The 25,440-nt window shown below is 40.4% G+C and overlaps 1 protein-coding gene across 3 annotated transcripts; it reads right to left on the bottom strand.

Moving 5' to 3' along the window:
- Positions 1-454: 454 nt before the first annotated feature.
- Positions 455-23,063, bottom strand: MFAP3L (microfibril associated protein 3 like). 3 transcript variants are annotated; one of them, XM_083861824.1, is made up of 4 exons: positions 22,928-23,063; positions 22,024-22,213; positions 11,265-11,654; positions 455-7,643 (listed from the first exon to the last, which is right to left on the bottom strand). In XM_083861824.1, the coding sequence occupies exons 3-4, from the start codon at positions 11,545-11,547 to the stop codon at positions 6,781-6,783; spliced, it is 1,146 nt and encodes a 381-aa protein (XP_083717950.1). In that variant the 5' UTR covers positions 11,548-11,654; positions 22,024-22,213; positions 22,928-23,063; the 3' UTR covers positions 455-6,780. The 3 variants fall into 3 exon arrangements, with proteins under 3 accessions (XP_083717950.1, XP_083717951.1, XP_083717952.1); XM_083861825.1 differs by lacking the exon at positions 22,024-22,213; XM_083861826.1 differs by lacking the exons at positions 22,024-22,213; positions 22,928-23,063 and adding an exon at positions 15,536-15,558.
- Between the last annotated feature and the right edge of the window lie 2,377 nt (positions 23,064-25,440).

Below are 25,440 nucleotides of genomic sequence, written 5' to 3'. Positions count from 1 at the left end.
AACCCAGACTCTAACCTATGTAGAAATACAACATTTCAATTTTAAAAAAAAAGTGGAAAAGCATTTACCAATTCATTTGAAATTCATATAATTTACATAGTGTCCTGAAGCTGTCTGCAGTCTCTTCAGAAATACCAACTTTGAGCGGCCCTTGCACTTGGCCAGCTCTCTGATGAATAAGATAAACCAATCAAGATAGTGGATAACTGATGTATGGAGGATGCAAATGTGCTATTCCATCCATAATGGGAAAAGAAATGTCTTAAGGCAGAGGTATATTAACATTACTTTTTTCAAATAAAGACACAGAAGAACAACACGGCAACAGACTCACAAATGAATGATGACATTTATTCCACTCATCTCTTGGGAATTATGGATTTACGTGTTCTCTTGATGCTGTTCAGCAAAAAATCTGATGGATTCTATTCATCCTGCACCAACTTGAGAGTAGTTAATTGTATGTCTGCATAATTAAAATTGAATGATACAGATAGGTGTGAGCAATCCTGCCCCAAAACAGGCAACTGAAAAAAAAAAAAAAATCACTAGAATCCTCTGATTTATTTTAAAATGTGAAGAATTTTAGGGCAAACAAACAAACAAACAAATAAATCCAAGCAGTAAAACAAAACACAAAATAAGATTTTGGACTGGGAAAATGAATCAAGAAGATAAATCTTCAATGGAATATTGATTTATTTTTTGATCTCACAAAAGGAGATTACACAGGGTAGGGAATATTTAACCAAGAAGACAACAGAAAAGAAATGCACATCCACTAAATTTGTAAAGAAGCCACATTGACCTAGGCAGAATCATAAAAATGACTGAAAATATCTTCCCTGATAAAAGGCATTCTAAGAGATGGACTGGGAAATATGTTTCATGGTTTTGTGATAATTTATTTTGATATTTGGAGTGAAAATGTCATTGTTTTTAGGAATCTCCTTTTTCTTCACCTGAATATGTTTACAGTAAAACAAGTTAAAATTTAATATATTTTGAAGATAAATCACCTCTGGGTCTTTTCAGGGAGTAAAAAAAATTTCCACCTTAATCTTCTTAAATTTCTCTCTATTTTTTCCTGCCTTTTCCTGAGGCTGTTTACTCCACACATATTAGAGAGAAGGATAACAAAGAATTTTATATAGGCAAAATCTATGCATGTTTCCTTAGAAGGCAGCTTCTTTTTTTGGCTTTTTTTTACTTTTTTTTATTCTCTTTTCTGACTATGGCAGTGTTCACCAGCAGAAAGGAGTTAAACAATCCCCAAACAACTCAGGAGCTGTCTGTCAGTCAGGGCTAATCTTGAGGCAGAAACAATAAGATGCTTCAGAATGAGGGAAGTCTTTCTGGCATTTATTTTGCTTCTCTGTATTTATCAATTGAGAATGACTGGGCCTGAATTATTAATAAATATGAATGGTTTATTGTGTGGTAAAATCAAAACCTATACAAAAGAAGGCAAATATATTTCAGAAGGTCCAGCTTCTGCATCTTCAACATGAGATCTCAAATGCTGTGGCTCCACAACAGGACAGGATGGTAGTCTGTGAGTGGCATTTGATACAAAGCTAAAAAATCCTGAAAATAATTTTTTAAATGGCAGATAAAGGAAAAGGAAAAGGAGTTTTGATAACTCTGGTACTATTGTCATGCCTAAGGTCCTTAGCCACATAGGAAAGGTTCTGGTTAGAGTAGATGTAACAGGAATCTGTTCTCAAAATAGAAACTGGCTATAGAATGGCAAAATGATTTGATAGTGATGCTGAATTTCTACTCAATCACAAGCAAAGTTTTACATGTATTCTTTCTGCTATACAAGTCTGGCTTTTCTTTTCTCATTTTTGCCTTGTCTTGTGGTATGAAATATCTTCTCGTAACATAACCCGAGTGTCCTAAGTCTGCCAGGTTTATCATTTGCTGACGTACATTCTGATTTTGACTAAGAAATTGGTAACTTAGCTTCAGTTTACATTACTGTTTTTTGCCCAATTTACCGACTTACACATGATATCATAGACTCAAAAGTCAGCCTTTACTGGAAGACTAAAATGACTCCGTTTGGGCCTGGGAGCCAGAGAGCTAAATATAGTACACAGCATTAGAGCCTGGTACAGCTGGGGAAAAAAAATCCATTTGGCGACTTATAAAAGGTCAGTTTGGAACAGAGGTGCCTGGGGTGCAGAAACACTTGCACTGACAACTAACTTAATTCTGTTCTTATTTGAGAAGTGGTGCAGCAGAGCTGCTGGAGACAGAGGAAAGTATAGGAAGGTAAGACAAGGAGAGAAAACAATAGACACAGAGAAGGTTTGAACTGGTTATTCCAAAAATGAGTGCAGGATGTAGGCTATCAAGTATCCATTTCTGTGGGAAAGTGGTGTTGTGGCACTGGAAATATCTTGTTGAATGTGTACAAACGCAGCATACTCTGTGCAAATTCTTTATTGAAACAATGATCAATGTACAAGCTACATCACATTTCATTTTGCCACTTCAGCATGAACTTTTCTCTTTGTGGTTTACGGCCGTGAGCTATAAAATCATAACAGTTATTTAAATCAAAATACAGCAACTGCTTCTCAAAAGAAAACATTCATATTTGTCTTACATTTCTTGTAAAATCAAAAAGGATTTCATAATAAATGAAATATAACTTACGATACTTTAGTGCAAGCATTTCCTTTGCATCTAAGAAGCTTTCAGTTGTCCCACTACATATGGCATACTTAAGAGGCCAACTCTTAAAATAGCATGCTGCCAAGATATCCCATGAGAACATTGAAAAACTGACACTGTTAACACTTTCTAGAATTAGTTAATCTGACCAAACTGAAAGTCAGAAAGCCCTGGTTACGTGTTACAGTACTTTTGTCAAAAGGTAACTGCAAATCAAGGAACTGACATAGTATCTACATTAGAAGAAAACAGGCACTGATTTAAAAAATCAACATCTGCTCGTATATGCCATTTTGCAAGTCTTATGATTATACAGTAATTTTTAAGCACAGGAGTGTACTTCTGTGCCTTACCAAGTACCAACAAACCTGCACAAAAATGCTGGTCTATGGGTTCTTTTAATTTTTTTTTAATATGACAGACAAAACGTGAAGGGTAGGTTTCATCACAAACATGCTCAAATCAGAGAACAAAAAAAAAAGATCAGCAGTAAACAAGTACTGCTCAAAAAGAAAATGTTGAGAAAATAGTGAATACTATGTTTAAGTGGTCTGATTAGTATGGTCTTACATTTACCAAAAAAAAGAATGTGTAAAATTCAAATCCAAAACTGACTTCTTCTGCTGCAGAAATCTAGTCATCTTTCATGAAGTTTGGCAAAAATGTTTGAAAATGGTGTAAATATATTGTGCAAATTTCTTTTCCTTATTAAACCTGGCTTGGTGTTCCTTAGCTTTTGGAATGCAATTTCAGTTAGACTTGATTTTCCAGATTCTGAGTGTTTTAAAATAAATAGAAAAATGTAATGAAAAGTGTGCATAGTCCAATGACAGGAACAGATTAATGCCCCTGAAGTGCTTAAGGTGCATGAAAATATATAACAATGCAAACGTTAATGTTTTCTTAGAGCCATTATTAATTTTATGTTTGTTAATTGTGGTTTTGGACCATAAAGTAGCCATTTGCTAAGAAATACTGCAAGACATAATTGCATAATTTATAATAGCACAGCCAGAAAGTTTGGAACAGGAAAGACAGGTTTGGGTCTTGCTTCCCATCTGTTTTCCACTAAGGAAGTTCCCGAAAGTGTATGAAAAGCTTTAGGCTTAGAAGTGTCATATAATGGATGCATAGGACATTGAGCAGCAGACACAAAACCACCAAAAAAAATTACATAAACCAGAACCATTGGTTCTGTATAAAATCTGTATTTTCTTCACCTACATTGCTGTTTAGTTTTTAGTCCAATAATAACACAAAGCTAAATGTCCAGACTGGTTGGAGCAGTTCTACCTGTGAACTCTCAGTTCTGAGTGACTCCAGCTCTAGAAAATTCAGGGTTCCCTTTGACCTTGCAACAGCAGGAATCCAGCACTCCACGTATTGCATGTATCTCATCCAAGTACCTGCTGCTTATATATGGTTTGTAATGTGCATTTGTGTGTACTTCAAGTGTGCCCTTTGTGGGCAACCTCTAGGGAAAAACATCATTTGTATCTTCAAGGAAGTTTACACAGCGATGGTGAAGAAATCTATGGGGATTGTTTGCTCTCAAATGTTTCTCAATAAATAAATAATAAAGAGGCTGGAGGACATCCTGAGAGAAGCAGCCAGGGTCAGAACACCATAGAAATACATGAAGCGGTCTGATCTCTATTGTAAAAACTTCATTGTTTAAAAAGATTAAAATTAAAATACTGTAATAAATATTTTTACAACTTAAAAAAAAATAAAAGTGTAATTTAAATGTTATTTTTATGCTTTCAAGGAGAACATCCTTGCTTACTTGTGCAATCTTAGTTGGGTACCAGGAAGGTAACTTTAGAATGCATGGGCATTGTTTGTAAATGCTGGACAGGCAGAAACATCATTGTATCTCTTCTCAGGAGGTTAAGCTGAATTAAAGGAGTGTAGTGCAAGTTCTTGCTTTTGTTTCTGCCCTTGTCTTTTTTCATATCAGAAGCAAATCAAGTAACTTGAAAAAATGATGTGGACACGAAACAGAAAAGTCCTTTGGATTCAGACAAAAGTTACCAATTTGCATCATGCTATTGTCAATCACACTGGTCAGAAGTGAGGTTCTTCATGGTATTCTCTTCAGCTAACTCCCGTTTTACATTTATATTGCTTCACTGGAACTCAAATGTTTCCAGTCACATTCCTAAAAGGGACTTTGCCCTTGCATGTTTCCTTTTGGGCATGTGCAAATGCAGTTTGTATAGAAACCTGCCACTGTGGTGAGCACAAAAAAAAAAAAAAAAAAAGAGATGCCTGAATGCTGCCATTTCTCACAAGTTGGTCATAAAATCTAAAGACTATTATTAAACATGTAATTTTTTTTTAATAACCACAGAAAGATAAATATGGAGCCTTCTCTGCATCACTTATGTAAGTCATGGGGTATTCCTGTATTGCACTGCTGGTGAGGCTCTGCATTTTAACACGAGGAAGTTGACATAAAACCTCAGTTTATTATCAAAGGTTTTTTAATGTACCTGGAACATCAACTTTCTGTAGTCTTGATTACCCGTGCAGTTAATATAACTGATTGCCTCCAACAGACACCTTAAGGAGATGTGGCTGCTTCATTAAAATATCCAGAGAGCCATCCATGCATCATCTCTCCACAGACCTAAGAGACTTTTTTTTTTTCTACAATATACTTGAATCCAGATTTATTTTAAGTATCTATATTTATACTACAATCCTTCTTAAACACTATAAGGTCATAGATTGTTCATTAGTTCCAAACTAAATGAGTCAGGTAATTAAGTAATATGCTATTAACCCTACACAAACTCCTTCTAAGTGCTTTCTTTCCAGACTCACTGCAGAGAAGGTACTTTTTATTGTCTACTTGCAAGACAAATAATCACTTCCCTTCCACTCCTGGCATTTCCTGGCAGAAATGTTGATTCTTTTTAATGCCACAATTGCTGTGATCATTAAAGCTTTACTAGGGTAGAGTCACATGTACTCGAGCAGTGAACATCCTATATGTAGGAGGTTCCCAAAATCTCAATGCAATTATATCACATTTAACAGTTTGCATGACTGTCTTTGTAATTTTATAGGACACTTGGTTATTTATTTTTTTCAATTTGGATACAAGACTCTCAAAGTGATGCTTATATATGAATTTAGGCTTGATATTCAGAATATATGAATTTGCTCAAAAATAAGAAGCCGTATAAAAGGGTGTTTTGCCATTTCAGCCTTATCATCAACTGATGACTGGCATTTGCAAGACTTTTATGGAACCTGTATATCTTCTGGTAAGGTGGTACATAGTTACTGCTTCCAAATTACTTCAAAACAAAACATCTTACATATTTGCAGCTGTTTTGCATATAAAATTCTGGCAACATAGAAAATGCTCAAATGTATGCAAAAAAACCCTGCAGAGCTGTTGGACTGCAACTTTCTGTAAGATGTTTACAGGCTTTCCCTCTGTAATATACACCTCAAACTTGTTTCTTCATGCAAAACAAATGATTGTTGGCATCTTCATTCCATAAAAAAGGGAAAACTATTTCCCATGTGGCTAAGCAGCGTGGTCTCAAATGAAATGAAAACATTTTAACTTTCTTTAATAGCCCTCTAAATCACAATGCAGCTGAGCAAACAGGCCTTGTAAATGGGATCTATTAGGATTTTATTTGGCTACTGGAGTGCTGCCTCTTGGGCAATATTTCAAATTCTGAAGTTAATATTTGCAAAAATGCAATAGATGGAAATAACGAGAGTGAAGGAGGAAAATGGAAACCAGTTTTATGTTTAGTAAGCTCAAGTGTCCTACATCAAACCAGTGACTTCCAGGAGGGCACTACAGGTGACTCCAACCTAGAAAATGCTGAGGTAAATGTTTCCTGGAAATACTCCTAATCAAAAAGAGCAATTAATATTAATGTAATAGCAATCACTCTGCCATACATCATGGTAAACTAAACTCAAACTGAGAAGAAAGTGCCAAATAATCCACTTACATGCTTTTGCTATGATAGTCTCCAGGTAAGGCTTAGCGGCAAGTACAATATGTATTTTTAAAAGAGCTCCACCTGATTTTCCTGCAATGCATAGATTCAGGAGTTACTGTCATACATGGCTTTCATATATAACACATGTATTTTTGTCATTTGCCAATGCTGTGTCATCAGAACTGAGTTCAGCAGAAGGCTCAGGAGGGGGCTCTGCAGGAAGTGCTGGTGTTTGAGGAGTGTCTTCTTCCTTGGTGTCCAACTGCACGCCTTCCTGTGACTGACCATCCATGCAGTCCTTTTTGGACAGTGGGTGAACTGACACTTTTATTGCAATCTGTTGAGGTGGCTCATGCAATGATGATGCATCTGAGTCAGCTGTGGGAGATTCACTGCGTGTCAAAGCATTTGGGATCATATAAAGCTCATCTGTTTCAGTGGTTTCCTGGCCTTCTGCTGCCTGCCGTACAAAATTCTGCCCTTGCTCCTCCAAACCAACAACCTCCATGATTTCTTCCATTATAGTCCTGCAGTTCATGATGAGAGGTGGCAAAGGCACGCTCCGAGCAAGCTCTTCAATGTAGCGAGCAAATTCCATGGTCTTGAACTGGGTTACTTTGGCAAGCTCGAGCGTTTTGGCGGATGTGATAATTGGGATACGCTTTGCAATCTCAAAGGCCTTCTGAAGTTTCTCTGCCCCTTCTGTTCTGAAGAATTCATTGATTGCTTTCTCGGTTTTCTTCAGATGACTGCTCATCATACATAACCGAGTAATGTTCAGTATCATAACAACGGTAAAAGCCACGAGGCAGACAATCATGTAATAGATTCCCATATCTCCAGAGGTGAAAACAACCCTCAGTGTCACAGTATTGTTAACACTGCCATACGTATTAGATGCCACACACGTGTATTTACCTCTGTCTTCAAATGACACGCGGGTAATGTTTAGTAGCCCATTGTCAAGAAACCACCATTTTCCTGTTGAGAGGAAACAGAGTAACTTAGAAGTATTTTGTCACACGATCAGCATAGTCTTAAACGTCAGCTTTATTAAACTGGCTTCAGGTTTTTGAAGAAGGAAATAATGTTCACAAGAAGGGAAAGAATTTACCATCGTAAAGGCCTGAGATCCTAGCTGTGTTACTATCAAATCCTTGACATCAACTCTGGATAGTCAGAGCATGCCCTAAAAGGGTGTCATAAAAAATGCTAATATGCATCACATCTATCTCAATCTTGTGGTCAGTTAAGTTACAAAGATAGGACTACTCCAGAGAGCCTCCCAAACACAGGTCACACTTCCTCAAAGAACAGGATCAATGGGATTGTGAGGCAGAAAAACCTACTAAGCCCTCCTTGTTTTGTTCCCTGTCAATGCATTTGCTTACAAATGAGTTATTTTTGGTGCTATGTTACAGTATCTCATATAATTCTGTTAATGTAAACTTTAAAAACCCTAACATTTTAGACATAATATATTACATTGCCTGTCCTCTGAGGTGTTGAGAAACTGATTTTGAAATATAATTTTAAAGAGAAGGAAGTAGGATAGGAGGAGAAAAATAGATGGGAAGGAGAAGAGCTATGACAGGGTTTTGGTTTTACCTTGTTTGTCAGGAAGAACCACTACACACCACAAAAGAACTTCTTTTACCTTTAAAAGTAATTTCTATCAATGTAATATAATTGATAACTTTGTCCTCTGCATGGCCATATACATTTCATATACATGAATGTTTCATATTCTTTGAACCTGGCACAGCAGAAGGATTTAGGTATGAAACTGCATTTGAAACATGTTAAAAGCCATCACTCTTGTCACTGATTCAAGAATCACCTATTTATGTATTTGCCACTATATATTGGTAATTAATTAAGATTTTTAGTTCCTCAAGTAAGCTTCATTTTTATTCAAATATAGCTACATTATTTAAGAGCTGAGGATGTATTTTTTTTTCTTTAATTGGTGTGATATAACTTCTTAAATTGCAACTTTACTATAAAAAAAACATAAGTCAACTCCAACAGGAAAGCCTGGTGCCAATTATTTCCTTCATGTAAACCCAGTCTTGGAAGTGTTCATATGGTGGGGAACAGCCAAAAAGTGGAACGCCTCTGTGCCTTCTGAATGCTTCATACAGGAAGATGTCAGATGATTTCATTTTGAAGCAATAACCAAGGCTGATACAAGCCAACAAGATCAGCTAGTACATACTGCTGCTCAGGGGAAGACTCAACTGTTTTCAATCTCTGTAACTCAATCCCAAGCCATTCCTGACAGATATGTGCTGTAGAGGAATTTCAATAACCTTCCACAAAAACCAATGTCAAGTGTTCACCTGTCTTTACCATCAGTCTTTTTTTCCTTAAACCTAACCTAACCAATTGCTATTCAAATCTATTAAGGCAGCTGAAAAAGACACAGAACCAGTGATCAGAGAACTAACCTGCACAAAATCCCTGTGCAATCATTTAAATCACAAGGTAAGATTGCAGTCCTGCCACAGGTCGGTGCATACTTTGCTTCTACATTTATTTTATCCTTTTCACAGTAGTTCTTTCATTGTTAGAAAGATTTTTCTATTTTTTCCCCCTTATTTCTTTCAAGGAAGGATCTGTGGGCAATTCTGAAACTCATTAGTCAAAACCCCCTTTAATTCAGAGTAGTTATGGGCTTTTACCATATTCAAAGTTTTTTTAATTAAACATGGCTTACCCAAATTGGTTTTTTACATTATCTCCCGTAGTAGCCAATGTAGAAAGTATTCCCACAAGATCCCTGCCTTAGTTCATGTGTACAGGCAGCTCTTAATTACATCTTTTTATCCTCTTACTTAGAAGTTTTAACTTAAATGAAACAATATTTTTTACCCTAGCATAATTCTTGAAAACAGCTGAATCATTTTGCCTGCAATTAAAAATGCAGAATAAATAAAAGCTCAGTATAAATCAGATCTTCACATTAAAAAAAATAAATCAGCCCAACCTGCTAAAGTAAGGCAAATCCAGAGGAAAACTCCTTTAAAGAGGAAATGTTAGCATCCTTAACAGATGACACTTCTTCCTCCATCTCCAGCATAACAAAAAATGCAGAGTATTTGCTGCTCAGTATTTCTTTGAATTGCAATGCTGGTCCTTTCTGCAAAGTAGGTTTCTGTTAATTGTGAAACAACAAGATGCCTTGTGATGTATCCTGGCTCCAGGTGTTCTAAATGACACAATGCCATTTAACTGTGACTCAGTGAATGGGTCTATGCCAGTGGATCCTGACAGACATATTGACCCACATAAGAGAACAATGATTAGAAAAGGTATCATTGCTGGGTTTTGATAACAATTCAATGTCATATTTAACACCACATAGAAAGGTCTCAAGCTAGGAAACATTTCTTACAGAAAGACAGTCTCTTAAAGGATGTATTGCACTGTTGAAATTCTAAATTAAAGTGATGTTTCCTTAATACTACATCTGCACTTTTTACTGATTTGGTCCAAGTTTTTTGCTTACCTACCTAAATGTTTGTTTTAGCTACTTCTCTCAGCTGACTACACAAAGACCTAAATTTAGATGCCTAACTAAAGGGGAAATTTTCTATTAGTGAACCTTAGCAAAACACTCCAGCACACTAATTGCTGTATGTTGCCACAACCACACAAATCATGTTTGAAAGTCTGCTTGGTAGCTCAATTAGTTCCTTTCTCTAGCTTTACCCAGAAAATGATAGCATGCTGTACTGTAAAACATAACCAGTTATGCAGTAAGCTCTTACAGATACACACTGCTCTTTGACATCAAGCTGGGTCAATCATTACACCCGTCACAGCAGAGTTCTCTGTCAGGTCAGCCATTAGTTAGGCATGCTGTCTTACAACTAAGAGTTTATTTCATCATGCAGTGAACAAAGCAGTCACTATGGAAGGATTACATGAGGAAAACACCTTTCATATACCCACACTCCCCTCAAACACTCCCTAGAAGTATAACTAGGATTATCACCCAAACCTTCCATTTAAGGAAAATAAGCTCATGTGTAATTATGGTCTCTGGCAAATGCCACTGAAGAGTCTTAACTAAGGCCAGGAAGGCCTGTCCTTCTGACTGCTGCCCTATATAGGTTTTGCACTTGGTTGTTCAGGGCATCTCCTGTTTCTCACACTACCATGGCTCTGCACATAAAGACAGCAAGCATATCAGGGAGTTAGTTGTGTTGAGCTCACACCAACAAATTATTCTCATATGTCATGAGAATCCTCCTTTGAGTTGGGAAACAGGTTTTTAATCTTTTTGTGGTGCCAGAGAGGAAGAAAGGAGGACAGAATGAGAAACAGGATCAGACCCAAAGTCTTACAATGAAAAGAGGCTTGTCTACCCCTTCTATTAATTGCTTCAGCTTCTTGCTATGCGTTGCTATAAATAACACATAAAAAGTTACTGTTTTTTCCCAGGTGCATAAAAAATTTATAACTGCCACCAGGCTTTCATTTTCACACAGGAAAATACCACAGCAGTCAGGCCATTAAATTCAGGTTATTTGTCAACATGCTGAAATCAGAAGTGTCTCTGGACAGGCTACATCAGTGCTATCGCTAAGCTCTTACCTTTATTCTCCTCCTCTTGGAGCAGGCGGCCGTTGGAATTGTACCACCTGTAACGTGGGCTGGGACTCCCCAGGACATTGCAGTCCATCAAGGCACTGTGGCCCTCCTTGACTATGATGTGGTCGATGCGGGAGATGACCACAGGGGCAGCCCCGCTGTGTGTGTCAGTGCGGTTCAAAGTGCTGTTACTCACATCCTCAGCAGTGCTCAAAGCTGCTAATAAGATGACAAGGCGTGTGGTAGGCAGAAAGTACAAAAAGTGGCGGCTGTTCAGTATGTCCATTTTCCTTCAGTGGTGTACACGACTGGCAGGGAACTGGTTCTGTTGAATGCAGGTCCTTGAGGTGGGCAGGTCTACTTTGATCTGTGCAATTTTATGTTTAAAATATCCTATAAAATAAATAAATAAGTACAGTGAGACGGCATATATAAACAATCCATTAGATATGCTCTTTTAAAATAGTGACACATCCATTAATGCATTTCACAATCATCAGCACAGTGTCTTGTCTAAATGCTAATGTTATCACAGCACTTATCCTTACTGGAAAAAGATGCATACGTTTTCCTGACAATGGTGTTGCTCAAAGTGACAGGCGTAGGAGAAGCTTTTATCACCTAGACACTTAGCAGCAGTTTAGCTACAGTAGCAGGTACCGTTTTATGCCAAAAGTTCAACAGATTTTTTAGATTTTTTTTAAAATTTTTTTTTAAACATTTGCAAAATCAACAGGAATATAGAGGTGCAGCACATTAAAAGCTGTCACTACCAGTTTGGTGCTGCAACTCTATCAACATGCAGGGTCTTAGATGAACTGTAAAACATGGTGTAAGAAAGAACAATTCCAGGAAGGGTTTTTGGATCTAATGTGGAAATTCTTGATATACACATTTTTTCCCAAACACAGCAGCACACAGAGCAAAACATACCAGACCATTCACTTTTCCTAAGCTACTGCTATCTAAGATAAAACATAGCATGGAAGACTATTCTTAAAAGAGGGTATTTCATGTTTGATAAAATAATTTCAGTGTTGTTATTTTTAGGGCAGATTTGTTAAGAAGAGTACTTGCTAGTAACATAATTATGGTTAATGTTCCTTTGAGATACAAATGAAGTTAGGACTTTTCCATTTCTTATATGGCATTAAGTATTTTGCCTGTGTACTTTTTGCAGACTCTCCCTCAGTATTTTCCCTCAACTAATCACCCACAATGAGGCCTTTCTGAGGCAGTGATTTCAGTTTCTGGACAGAGGCGGGGGGGGGGGGGGGGGGGGGGGGGGGGGGTTACAAATGTGCTTTCTATTGGCCTCATTATGCTCCCAGTGAACACAATTGGCATTCAGTACTGACTGAGGGCACAGTGTGGGCCTCAAAATGAGCACCTTGGAAAATTTCACTCAAGAGCCTAAAGGCCACAAATCATGTTAAAATCACAGAGCGTCCAACTATACTGTATCTACTCATGTGTTCCTAAGGTAAATAACTGAGCCTTAGTGAAATTTATTAGATAGAGGAATCTATCTGGAATCCAAATACAGGATTTGATGAATTAATTTGATGAACGAATGAACTTTCCCCAAATGAACATTTCCATTTCAGAAAAGTTTATGTTTTCTTAAATATACATTTGACCCATTGTAACTCATCTGCTTCAGCACACAAAATAACTGCTGACAAGATCAGTTCTCTAGATCAGTTTTATATATAAAGGAGACACTAAAATAAAAAGAAGCAAATGAAAAATCCCCTTATTTTTCTCTGTATTCAGAAAGGAAAGAAAGCAACATTACTGTCTTTCACTGGCAATATTTGATTTTGGTTGTTCTGTTATGCATCTTCTCTTCTCTGTAAAGCAATGAACTTGCTTTCATACAAATAGATACAGGTGTTATTGAAAAAGCAAAATAATTCTTCCATTCTACAGGATGAATCATTACTAGAAATGAAAACCTATGTTTTCTTAAATAAACCGGTGGCATGATGTAGAGGTCTCTTTCAGCTTCAAGCCTGTTCTTGTTTTTTCTCTGCTTTTATTATTACTGTGGAAGTACTTTTGTCTTCAAGACAGAATAATTTTAAACTTTAAATTAATATGCAAATCTCATTTGTCATATAGAGCTATATAAACAATGACTTCAGAAATCTATTTCCAATTATGCAAAGCATGTAGAGTCTGTGCTTTTGAAGGTACACTCTGTCTGAGTCAGCAGTTTGGGGAAAAAACCTTTAGTTCTGCCTATTCACTTCAGTAACTATTTACATCTCATTTCTACTACTCCATTAACCTTGGAGACTGACATTCTTCACGATTACACCTATTCAGTCTATAAAATGTTTCTGTACAGTGTCACAGATCTGCATTGCGCCATACAGAAAAGCCAAAATCACACTTCCTGGCAAAGAAGCAGGAACAGACTGCCTGGATTAAGACAATGGGAAGGGCAAAAGGTAACAATATAAACTGATTAAGCTTTGTGTTCTAATTACTGTCTGGGGCTTGTTATTACTGTATTTGGGTCTATCATATATTTTTACAGCAGAAAAGTCAGTAGCAATCAAAAAAAGGTGTTTATTGTAGAGAGCAATTTGCATTTCAGAAGGAAATGAAATAGCATCTTCCCAGTGGAAAGAAAACCTGTAAGGAAGGGACCACAGTGTATTAGGAAGCTCAAGGTGGCTGAGGGCCCCCACTGATTGCACACAGCACAGGAATGTGGGTGGAGGTTTGGAAGGTGTGGTGGCAGTAAGGTGTTGCCTATTCCGTGTGTTTACCTGTTTTGAACACAGAGCATATGGAAGCAGAAACTGTACCTTTGGGAAGTGATAGCAAATGTGACAGGTCCACAATATGGCCAAAGGGTCAATTGCTTGTCTGAAGGTAACAGTGACTCCCTCATTCCGGCCCAGAATGGAACCATAAATAGCAGCAGTAAATAGAGATGAATAATTTATGTCTACTGTGTAAGATTCTTACCTACTCCTTCTTCTTACTCCTGGGAATGTACTTTCTCATATATGTCCCCGGAATGTAGAATATTAAGAAAACACTAAATACTTCTGTAGATACATTTTTATTTGAATTAACTACAGTTTGATGGCTAATATGAGGAATAATCAGGCAGTAGGTTTAAAGTAGAATGTTTGGAAATGAAAGTTACTGCTTCCATATGCCATCCAGGGAAGTGCTTGAGTATGTTTGAGGAGACAGGGAGAGATCTCTTTGAAGAATGGTGCTTCAGGATACAAGTTTAGACAAATGTTCCCAGGGCAGCTAGGAAGCAGTGGACAATCTTTCCTTCGGTGTGCATCCGGTCCAATGTTATCAGGAATCAAAAAGAGATGGAAGAAAGCAAAGAAGGTTTTTTTAGCCCCAGCTGACACAAGAAAGTTACGTGGTGGCCATGCTGGGACCTGAATGTCCAGGACCTCTGCAAACCTGCTGGGCATGACCCAGAATGCTAGATCAGGTTAGGAAAGCAGGAAGAAGCAGAGAGAGAATTGAAAGGGTAGAAAATGTGCTCACACCAGCCGCTGATGCAAAGGAAGATTTGCTGAGAGTTCCTGTCCTCCTGCTTTGCCATAGGCACAAGAGCAGCCTGGGGATATCAGGGAACACAGATCTGGGAGCCAGCTGCTTTGCTAAACGTAAGTGATGTAATGAGTTATGGTTTAATCACACAACTAAAGGGGGAGAAGACTGAGACCAAAACAGAACTGCTAGTGATATCTGGCAAAGCAGGAAGAGAATCCAGAGTATTGGAGAAGTGGGTACAATGCTATCACCCAGGATCTTGGCCATGGGAGGCAGCAATTAGCTGTGACCCATGATAAACTTGATGAAGGCAGCCAAAACTGTAACCTTTTAATCTGACCTAAGGCAGAGAAAACTGGATTGACTAGACTAAAACAAAGATTCCTGTAATGACTCCTCGAGACTGAGAGTAACACAGTACTCCAAAGAAGGAATCCCGAGACTCGCTTTGTAGGAACAGATTGAGTCTCAGAGAATTTTTGCCATGAAAAGGTCAAACAAAAACAAAGAGCTAATTTCTGGTCATGGAAAGAATATAACTGCCAAAGCATATGAACTACCTGTAAAATACCTACAAAAAATAAAACTCTATATAATAATGTGGTTACATATACTTTTTTTTTTTTTTTTTTTTTTTACTTTTAAATTTGTGGTAAATGAAATGGAAAAAGAACACCCCTGGCTATTCTGAGCTATGTTTTCCACCCAAAGCTGTGGGACAGGGACAAGCTTACCTCTGAAGATGGAGTGAAAGGAATCCCCAAAAAAGTGCTTGCCAGTGGTCCATAGATTAAATAGTTCTGGTTTTTAATTCCCCAACCCAAATGTTGCAAATTGAAAATAATAAAGTAACAGATTTACTGATTGTGATTTTAACTTCCAAGGAAAGACTGGAGCCACATGAGAAGCTTTTCTTTTATGACAGCCAGCTCTAGCATGCTCTCTATGCATTTCTATCCAGAGAAGCCCCCTGGAATGTACTCCAGAAAAAGCAGAGCTGCAGCACAATAGTTTTACTCCTAATTAATGTAAAACTTGGACAAAAAGCTGCAGTTACAACTTCTCTGTCTAAAATCAGGCAACAATCTAAACAGAAGACACATCTAGGACTGACTAGGAACATTAATCAGAGACGTGTTCTGACTGACCACTTATTTTTTCACATCACAGATGTATTTGCTTCCCATACTACTGCCACCAAAGAAAATGGGTGCAGGGTCATGGTTGTAAGTGTTGCATTTGTGCAGAACAACATGAGGACAGAGCACAAAAGAACAGAAAAGGAGGGCAATGATGCGTACCTTTTCCTGGCTTGCTCACATCTGTAAAACTGGCCTGTTCTTGTTCTTGGAATAATGTGTAATCCTATTAACTGTGAGGTTATTCAATTCATAAGTGAAGCACAAGAAGCCAGCTTACTCCATAATGCATAAATTGTTTTCCTATAGCTTTAACATCCCAGTGCTCTCTTCCTTGGCTTGTAAGTGACTGAGAAAATTAAATTACTTTAATTCTGGTTCTCACTTGTCTAAAAGAAGTATAAAGGCTGATGCTACAAAACAAAATCAAGGCTAGTTTTTTATTATTCAAAGACTACTTACTACTTTTCCTAGTTTCCCTAGGCAATATCTTTTAAGAGTGGGCAAAAGTTAACAGGTGTTAGTGAAACAAAAATGCAAATGAAGGAACTTATGCCACACAGGTGAGAAGCTCACTGCCAGTTCATAGGCTTATGAGTGAGAACCACCTGCTGAAAAGGTCTAATTATTACAATCCACACATGCAGATGAAAAGAAATGTCACTCATTTACAACTAGCAGAAAATTTCTGACTTATTTTTCTATTCATTTGTCAGCTGATAAAATATTAATGCTTGGTTCCAGAAGAGCTGCTCTGTTCATTCTCCTGGAGTGGGGGATTTCAGTCCTTCGTAGCTTCATGGCTTTCTGTTTCCCTGGCTATGTCAAACAGGTGACCTGCTGGTGATGTTTGTAAGATGAAGAGCTTCCTTTTGCACATCTAGACTGGGGACCAGCCCCCAGTTATATGCTTATTTAGTCTGTTCAGCAGCCTTTAGCTGCCTGGGAACTTCAGGAAAGCTCCTAACAGGGCTGAGCCCTGGCCATGTGTGCTCAGTTACCTGGTGTCACACTTGCTGCCTTCAGCCACCTGATGGGAGGCTATAGAGAAGACATGGGCCCCTCAGAGATGTGCTATGACAGGACATGAGACAAGGGACACATGCTGCAACAACAGAAATGATGAATATTTATGAAAAAACTTTTATGCAGGAAGTCAGTCAAGCCCTGCAATAGGTTGCCCAGATGGCAATCCCCATCCTTTAAGAAGTTCAAAACTTCACTGAGCTGGCCCTGCTTCATAAAGCTGTTGAATCAGATGGTCTGCAGAGCCCCACCCTCAACCTAAAGAAACTCTAATACTGCAGAAACACAAATGCAAGTGTTCTCTTGGGGATGATAATGTGAAAAAATATGTCTGATCTTAAAAATTGCTACATGGGATGCTGGGAAATTTTCTTCATGATCTCCTTCATAATTTTTTGAGTAGCAGCATTTTAGAATAATAAGACAGGCTGAGAGTGTTGACTACAGCCTGAAAAAAAAAAAGTATTCGGCCTTCTGCATTGTATTTACATGATACAAAACAGTACATCTCCTCTTTACTATATAGAGAAGACCTATTTCAAGCCAAGGTAACTCTGAGCATCTTTGTTGCCCTTCACCCTGCCCACACCTTTCTTGTGCTGAGGACCCCAGACCTGGATGCAGTACTTTAGGTGGGGTCTCACACGGGTAGAAGAGAGGGGGAGAGTCATCTCCCTCAAGGTGATTGTCTCCATTTCTTGACACAGGATAAAATAAGGGCTGGGAATCTATGAAGATTCAAGAGAGACTGTATATAATTTACAAGTACAGATTCATAGATTATGACAGCCTATGATGAATGTGAAGACTTAACTTCTGTATATGCATTATCCTCTGAGTGTACAACCTGGGGCAGTGAACAGGAAGGGCTGTCAGTATTGCAACCTGGAGACCTTTTCTAGCACTCCTATCTTAAAAAAAATATAACAAAGGAGCCTATAAATTAATTGTATAATTGTATGGTTTGCAGGCATTGGTCAGTTCTTACAGGCAAAAATTTGTCAATCTGTTCTGTAAGGTGACAAATGATAAATAACAAAAAAAAAAAAAAAAAAAAAAAAAAAAAAAAAAAAAAAAAAAAATCAAGGGATATAGCTTATTCCACCATTAATGGCAGAATCTGATCAAAACTTAGTCATTATCAGTTTTTGTCTTCTAAAATTATTTTGGTCTGAATGCACACGACACTGTAGGGGGGTAACAAAGGAAAGAAGCATCATAAAGATAAAATAGTCTTAGTTTCAGGGTTCCATAGTGTAAGAAGGCCCTGCAGCAAAAGAGCAGCAAGCAATAAGGTGATTACATATTTTAGATGCACAACTAAAAATTAATGTTATATCCAGACTTTTCATTCAGGGAGAGAAGCACATGCCTTTCTATTTGGCAGCTGTACAATGGAAGAGTTTTCATGTTGCCTTTATTAGTGTGTAAATCTTTTAGATGTTTTTGACTGTAAATTTCTCCTCAGTTTCTCTTTATCTACTTCATGTCTCTCTTTATTCTCTTTATCCAACTTCATGTCTCAATATTGCAAAACTAGCAAGCACATGGCACCCTAGAGCTTCACTTTCAATATTTGAATGGACCCATTGATTTAACCATCTTTGAATGGTTTGATGTGCACTCTCCTGATGTCAATGAACACTCAAGAGATGCTAATCCATTAACCTAAAAAAGAATCAAGACTGTTGGTGGGTAATTATTGGAGAGGTTATTTAAAAGAATGCCAAACCTCTGGAAAATCTCCTTTTGATACCACAATTCTGTAATTCCAGCATCTCTGCCGTATCAAATGAGCTTTTTGCAAAATACACTGAAACACAAAAAGCACTCAGGCAACTTGGATAATTAACTTCTCATTAAAAAGTTGTCATTCAGATGTGCACTCTTACATGGACTGAGAAGTCTCAGTTTTCTTTCCACGCAGTATTTAATGACTGCAGCAAAAGCAAAGCTCTATATTTAGTGGAGAAGTTGGTTGTTTTTCATCAAGGCAGGCACTGTCAGGAAAATGTCCTACCGAGTTGTAGGTTACCCAGATCATAAAGCAAATTCAACACTATTGATAGTGGAGATTTTTCAAAGCCCAGCTTATGTTTGATTAGGCATAAATTATTTGAAGAATTTTATTCGTAGAAATAAAAACTTTGTTTATATAGATTATCTAATTTTACTCGGTGTTTATTTATTTGGAGCTTGTACAATTACCATTCAATATAGTTTTGTATACAAAGCTCTTATTCCAGAAATATTTGTATGGCTGTAAGAGTCCCTTGCTTAAGTCCTTGCAAACTTTCAGCATAGAGTAAATTTGTTGCAGTAAATGCAAAGGCATCAATGCTTAAGAGTTCCCTCTGTTGAGAAAGGAGACGCACAGAGAATCCCTCCCACACTTCCATGTACACCTGAGCTCTGCCTGGCCTCACCGACTTTTACATCTCTTTCATTTTCTTTATGTACCTTGTATCTTTTATTTATTCTAGCACTCTGTAAGCTTTATTCTGCCAACGGTTTAAATAAGCAAAGTCAGCAAATGCAACAGATCTCATAGGCTCTTGGCAAGGTTCATGAGACTCTGCTAAGAACATAGAGAACATAGCAATGCAGAATGTGGCCCAGTTCACTCCCTTCCACTTCCTCCTTTGAGTTCTGCATGTCAAAGCTAACCATCCCTTAAGCACATCTAGTGGGTTTCTTTTTCCAAAGGAAGGAAAATTCCAGATGTAGGACATTTAAATATAACACAAAATTAAAAATTAGGTTTTGCTAAACAAAAAATATGAAGGACTTTGCAGGCTAAAAATTCTATTTTTACTCTAAATTTTGAACAACTGAATGTTTTCAATGCATTCATACAGCTTATATCATGCTATTTTAACAAAAGTCTCCCATATTATTTGGAACATATAAGAAAAAAGAATAGGATAAAACAGATTTGAATATGACTAATTCTTCCCTATCCCTATAGAACTGTAAGAGGGATCTAATTTTTAATGATTGGCTCTCACGTTTATTGGTTGCTGGGATACAGGGCAAAGAGGTTACACATAGATGCCATGATTAGGACAGGATTAACCTTGTCAGAGGGGGAATTTAAAGGAATCTAAGTGCTCATGACTGATTGCAATTGAAAGTGATTATTTCAGATTAAAGGTGTCTGCGCCTCTTTCCTCCACAAGTAACAAAGGGGACAGAAGATGAATTCAAACAAGTTTGCCCCGCACCACACAGCAGCTTAAGTCTTGCTTGTACCCAAACGTGCTCAATTCAAGCATGACTGATACTGCCATGTGTATGCAATAATTTAGCTGAAGGCCCTCAAAAGTTTACTAAAGAACCTCTAGAATTTCAGACCTGTGTGTCAGTTAGATGTACGCCACATTGGAAAGCGTAACAGTAAAGGCACATAACTTTCTCAGCATCCACTGCTGTGTGTGTACTGCACAGTCACACACATAGGACTGGGAATAACAGGCACACACTCCCAGCTGCAGTGCCCTGGCCCCTGTGTGAATTAGAAATAGCAAGAAGCTTTTCTTGGAATAAAACTCTCAGTGTGGCAGACCCATGTCAATTAAATATTAGGTCTGGTTGTTCTTAATGCAATAAGAAATTCCTTCACATACAGTGGACCTTTTCCAAAATAAAGTTATTTACATACATCTGTATAGAGGTTGTTATTGATGACAAATGCTCTAAAATGCTGCTATGGATGACTTTAATCACAGTAACTTGTGAAAAGTGATCACTTCTTCATTGTCTTGGAAATTATGTTTCTTAGGTGGGTTTCTATATGGGCAGAAATGCCATTGTTTTAATGGTCAAAACTAAATAACAAAATTAAGGATACAGAGAGATATTTGCAAAAGCCCACAAGTCTGGATAAATGGATGGCAGCTCAAACTTGCAGGAATGAAAAATTCCAGGAAGTACTGAAGACCTTCTGGTGACATTAAAACACAATCCAGGACATCTCAAAGTAGGACCATAAGCCATTTGTGCCTGCAAAGACTTCTAGTAAAGATGCAATTTGCTGAGAGAGAAAGAAGACCTTGCTAGCAGAGCTTGGTACAGCTTGCTTTAGCTGCTGGCAAGCTCACTCTCCCTGTTGTAAATTGCATCCACATCTCACTGGTGCCTTACACTGGGCAAGAAGCTTAAACTGTAAAAGAAATACCAGCCCCACATTCCAAACTCTGTAAACAAGAACTGAAATGGAGATTGTTTTTTGTTTTTTTTCCATTTAAATCATTCCCCAGAAGCCCCTGTCATTGTGTCACAAATGTGACCCTCTGTTGGCTGGGTTTGGGTTTTGTTCCCCTGGTTAAAGCAATGAATGTGCTTTAGGCAGGTTCTGTGCCAACTCCATCCTCCTCCAAATTCGTGCAGGACCTGTCTAATTGCAGGGAGGCAAAGGGGACGGGGCAGGAAGGCAACTGGAATTGTATGACATAGATCACTTCAGAACTCACTACCATACTCCCACCATGTGCTAAATGTTTTAAGAGTAACAGATTTTATCTCTGAACTTTATGAACCTTCAAGACAGGAAATACTCAGTGGACACAAAACTTTTTTTTTGTTTGTTTGTTGTGGATGTTCTGCTGTTTGTCCTTGCCTCTGAAAACTCCAAATTTTTCAGAAAAAAAAAAAAGAGTGCACAATGTGCACTCCAGCTGTATAAGCTGCACTCAGCATCAACTGATGTTGATATGCTGCAGTCTGAATGAGACAGATTTCTAAAAAAAAAAAGGATTTCAAGTACAGCAACCACAAGTATCTCAATGGTGCTGTTGCTAACTGTACACACTAAGCCAGACAAAGGATTCCTGCCTTGCAAAACATTGTCTCCACTGGAAAAAGATCTGCTGTATTTTGTCCTACTGCAGGGAAAAAAGGAACTCTTTTACAATACAACCTCTCTAAAGAACTAAAATGCTGCATTCCCCGCCCCCCCCTTAAATTCTTTGTGTACTTCCTTTTGAAATAATTTTACAGTCCTTCAGACAAACATGCACCAGCTGAGGTGGCATATAGGATCTTGCCACAGTTGGTACTTTTATTTCCCCAAGCAGGGTTATCAGGGCAGCTCCATATGAGATGCTCCAATGTGACAAATGAAAGAGGGCTGTTTTAGGAAGTGCAGTCTCTTACAAGACTCTCCAGACAAATGCACTAGGAAAGTGCCTGCTCAGTAGCACTCTGTGTTCTCCGAAGCTCCCTTGCCTGACACTGCTCGAATTGGCCCTGTTAGGAAACAGCATTCGAAAGATTATTTCAAGACAACTCTCAAGCGTTTGATTCTTGTTCCCTCCAGTCACTTATGAAATTGAATTTTATCTTATGAGGCTATCCTGTGAAGTAAATGGGTAATTAAAACAAAATATCAGGAGGCATCCTTTATTTTAGATTGAAGGCAGCACAAGTTACCCTCTATTGAAGACAAGTTCCCCTCTATGTGAAGGCAGCTCTATGGCAGAGTCTCTGCACAAGATGTCCCCAGGCATCCCCTCCCGGGGCGGGACAGCAGCGAGCATCCCGCACGCCGGGCTGGGGAGCTCCTCGGCTTCATCGCCCTTATTTTTGCTTAACGAAACCCACTTTCCCTCAAGGCTCGGTGCTGATTTGGAATAATCTGCTGAACTTCCATGCCGAACAGAGCAGCACGGCCGCGCTCCCGTTGCTGGGGGCGATACCCGCTCCAGCGGGGCCGGCCGCGGGAGAGGGGCTGTGCCCGGCGGGCCAGGCTGCGGCAGGGCTCCCGGCAGGGCTCCCGGCAGGGCTCTCCGGCAGGGCTCCCGGCAGGGCTCCCCGGCAGGGCTCCCCGGCACGGCCCCGGCCCCGCTCCGGGCTCCCCCGGGGCTCCGCAGCTGGCCGGTGACAGGTGCCGGCAGCGCGGGGATGGAGAGCCGCCCGCTGCCCGAGGAACCGCGGCCCGCGCCCCCGCTCGCTGCCGCTCACCTGCCCGCCCGCTGCTCCTGCTGTGCCACTGCCGCCGCTGTGCCACTGCCGTGCCGCCGCCGCCCCGCGCCGCCCCTCAGCGCAGCGCCATGCCGGGCCGGGCCCTCAGCGCGCCCCTCAGCGCAGCACCATGCCGGGCCGGGCCGGGCCGGGCCGGGCGGGCGGAGCGCGGCGCTGCCGCAGTGCCGTGCCCAGCCGTGCCCGTGCCCAGCCGGGCGCTCCGCCGCCGCCGGCTCCGCTCCGCCGGGGAAACTAGGTCAGGGCGGCACTGAGCATGCTCGGGGCCCGGCCGGGGGGCGGCCCCGGGGCCCGCGGGGGGCGGCACAGCCCTCGGCCCTGCGGGGGAGACGGGCCGGGGTCGTGCGGCGGGGCCTGGGGGCGGCGGGGCCTGGGGGCGGCGGGGCCGCTGTGGGCAAGGCGAGGCTGCGAGCCCCTGTGCCCGCACCGGGCCGGCGGTGCTGAACAGCCCTCACCAGGCCGGTGGTCCCGGGCAGCCCTCACCGGCCGTCGCAGCCCTTGGCAGAGACCCCTGCAGGAGCGAGTGCTGCCGGACAGGGGTAACAGCCCAGCACGCTTAGATAGCCTTAAGAACCAAAATGCTGCACTTCAGAGAAGTAGCACACGTGTTCTCTCCCCCAAGGGTTTTATTCCTAGCGGGATTGCGGCACCCGGCTCCGGTGTAAGCTCAGTGTGAGGAGGTCCCAGCCCGCGGGAAGATGAGGCCGCCTGTAGGTGTCTGAGTGCTCTGTCTGCAGAGGGTAAAGCTGTCCTTTAACTTGAGCAAAACGGTTTGAGTTTGGTTGGTGCTGTTTGGTTGGTGCTGTTTGAGTTTGGCTGCTGCCGAAATGGGGATTAGGATATGTGTGGCTAGCTGCAGGCAGGATCTGGCAGTGTTTGCCTGGCGATGCTGTCCTGTGCCACTCTCCCGGGCTTCCTCCCTGACCTTGTGCCATCACTAGAGGAGGATTGCAGAGCGACCTTCAGCTGAGTGCGAGGCCAGTGGCTAAACCATGGAGACCTGCATTTCCAGATGTTTGTAGTACTTTTATAGCCAGGCTTGGACCTTAATGTCCTTTTCTGATTGCTTCCAGGGAGTGGTAGCTGAAGCTCCTCTGCCCATGGAGGAGTAATCAGATGAGAGAGCGTGTGCTGCTGAAACTGCCAGAAAAGTTTGGGTGATGACTGCATTTCATTGCAGAGGGAGGTGTATGTGAAGTACACTGTGCTATACATCAAAGCTAATCTCTGGTCTGCCCAGGGGAAACTGAAGAGGAATAGCAACAAAGGATTCGAAGGACGGAGGCAGACCCACTGCAGGGAGCTGGGCTTGCTGTGTCAAGGACCTGGGCTCCTGGTTCCACCACCTTGCAGCTGAGACTGGATGCATCCAGTGCTTGGGAGTGGTGCAGGCACTGCTGAGATCAGGCTGTTGACAGCCAGGGCTTCTTGTGTTCGGTATCTCCAGAATGGAGAAAAATAAAAACAGTGGGGGAGATGCTTTTGGTGTTGTCAAACTTGGCAGCTGAGGGCGTAGGTCAAGGAGTGCTCTTGATGCCTTAAGCTTTAGCTTTCATATTTGCAGATTCTGTGCTGCCCAGGGATGTAGTTCTGAGCCTCGTATTAAGGCTCTCTTCACAGAGTAGGCAGACAAAACAAATCCTTTTCCTGCTGAGAACCAAGGACAACTTTCTGGCCAAAAATCATAAACAAGGGATGAACAAGAGGGATGAAGCTTCACAATCTGAAGCTATGACTGGACAATTAAACCTCGATATGCAAATGGACCAAAACTTATAAAAATGTAAGATCTCATGACTGATCAGCCATTTTCATGACTATTCATAGTGGGCCCTGGGTGCAGCTTTGGCCAGTCTCCTGTCCTGCCCAAGGTGGATCCTGAAAGCCTTTCAATAAATACCTACTTTACTCTCTAGCTCTGTCCAGTCTCTTTCAGGTCAGCCTTCCAAGGCATCACTCTTCTTACCAACTCTTCCAGCAAAGCATTTACTTGGTGGAAGGAGCTGTTAAGTCATAGGTCCTTGTTGGCCACTGACTTGTGATTTGTGCTAGCTTGACCATTCTAATTATGCACTTGTTTTTCCTTCTTCCTATCTTGAAGTACTGGTTTTGAACACAGTTGAGTGGAATTTATTTATCAGTTAATGATAGAGCAGTTAGATAGTTGAGTCCCAGTCTTACAAACTCCTTTAAGTCAGGTAACACTCTGCCACTGTCTGGATGCCTGCCAGATCTGTGTGTGGTACGAGGCTGGATTTTTGTATTTGGAAAAGTCACACATCTTTCCTTCTGAAAGGGTCTATCCTTTCAGGCTGCTCAGGTTTCAGTGAACATAAGCCTGTGTTGCTGGAGCCAGCCACCACATTACTTGCTCCATGCCCTTTCCTGGGAGATCACTATCACCTGGCAAGTGAGCGTGTGGACTTAGTGAGGCATTTTTCCATCCCACCTTCCAACTGTACTTGCACCAGCTGCATGCAGTGGACTGGCCCACT

The sequence above is a fragment of the Zosterops lateralis genome, assembly GCF_965231275.1.
Source record: "Zosterops lateralis genome assembly, chromosome: 5".
Lineage (NCBI taxonomy): Eukaryota > Metazoa > Chordata > Aves > Passeriformes > Zosteropidae > Zosterops > Zosterops lateralis.
The sequence above is the reverse complement of the archived record's forward strand: the minus strand, read 5'-3'. Positions and strand labels throughout refer to the sequence as shown.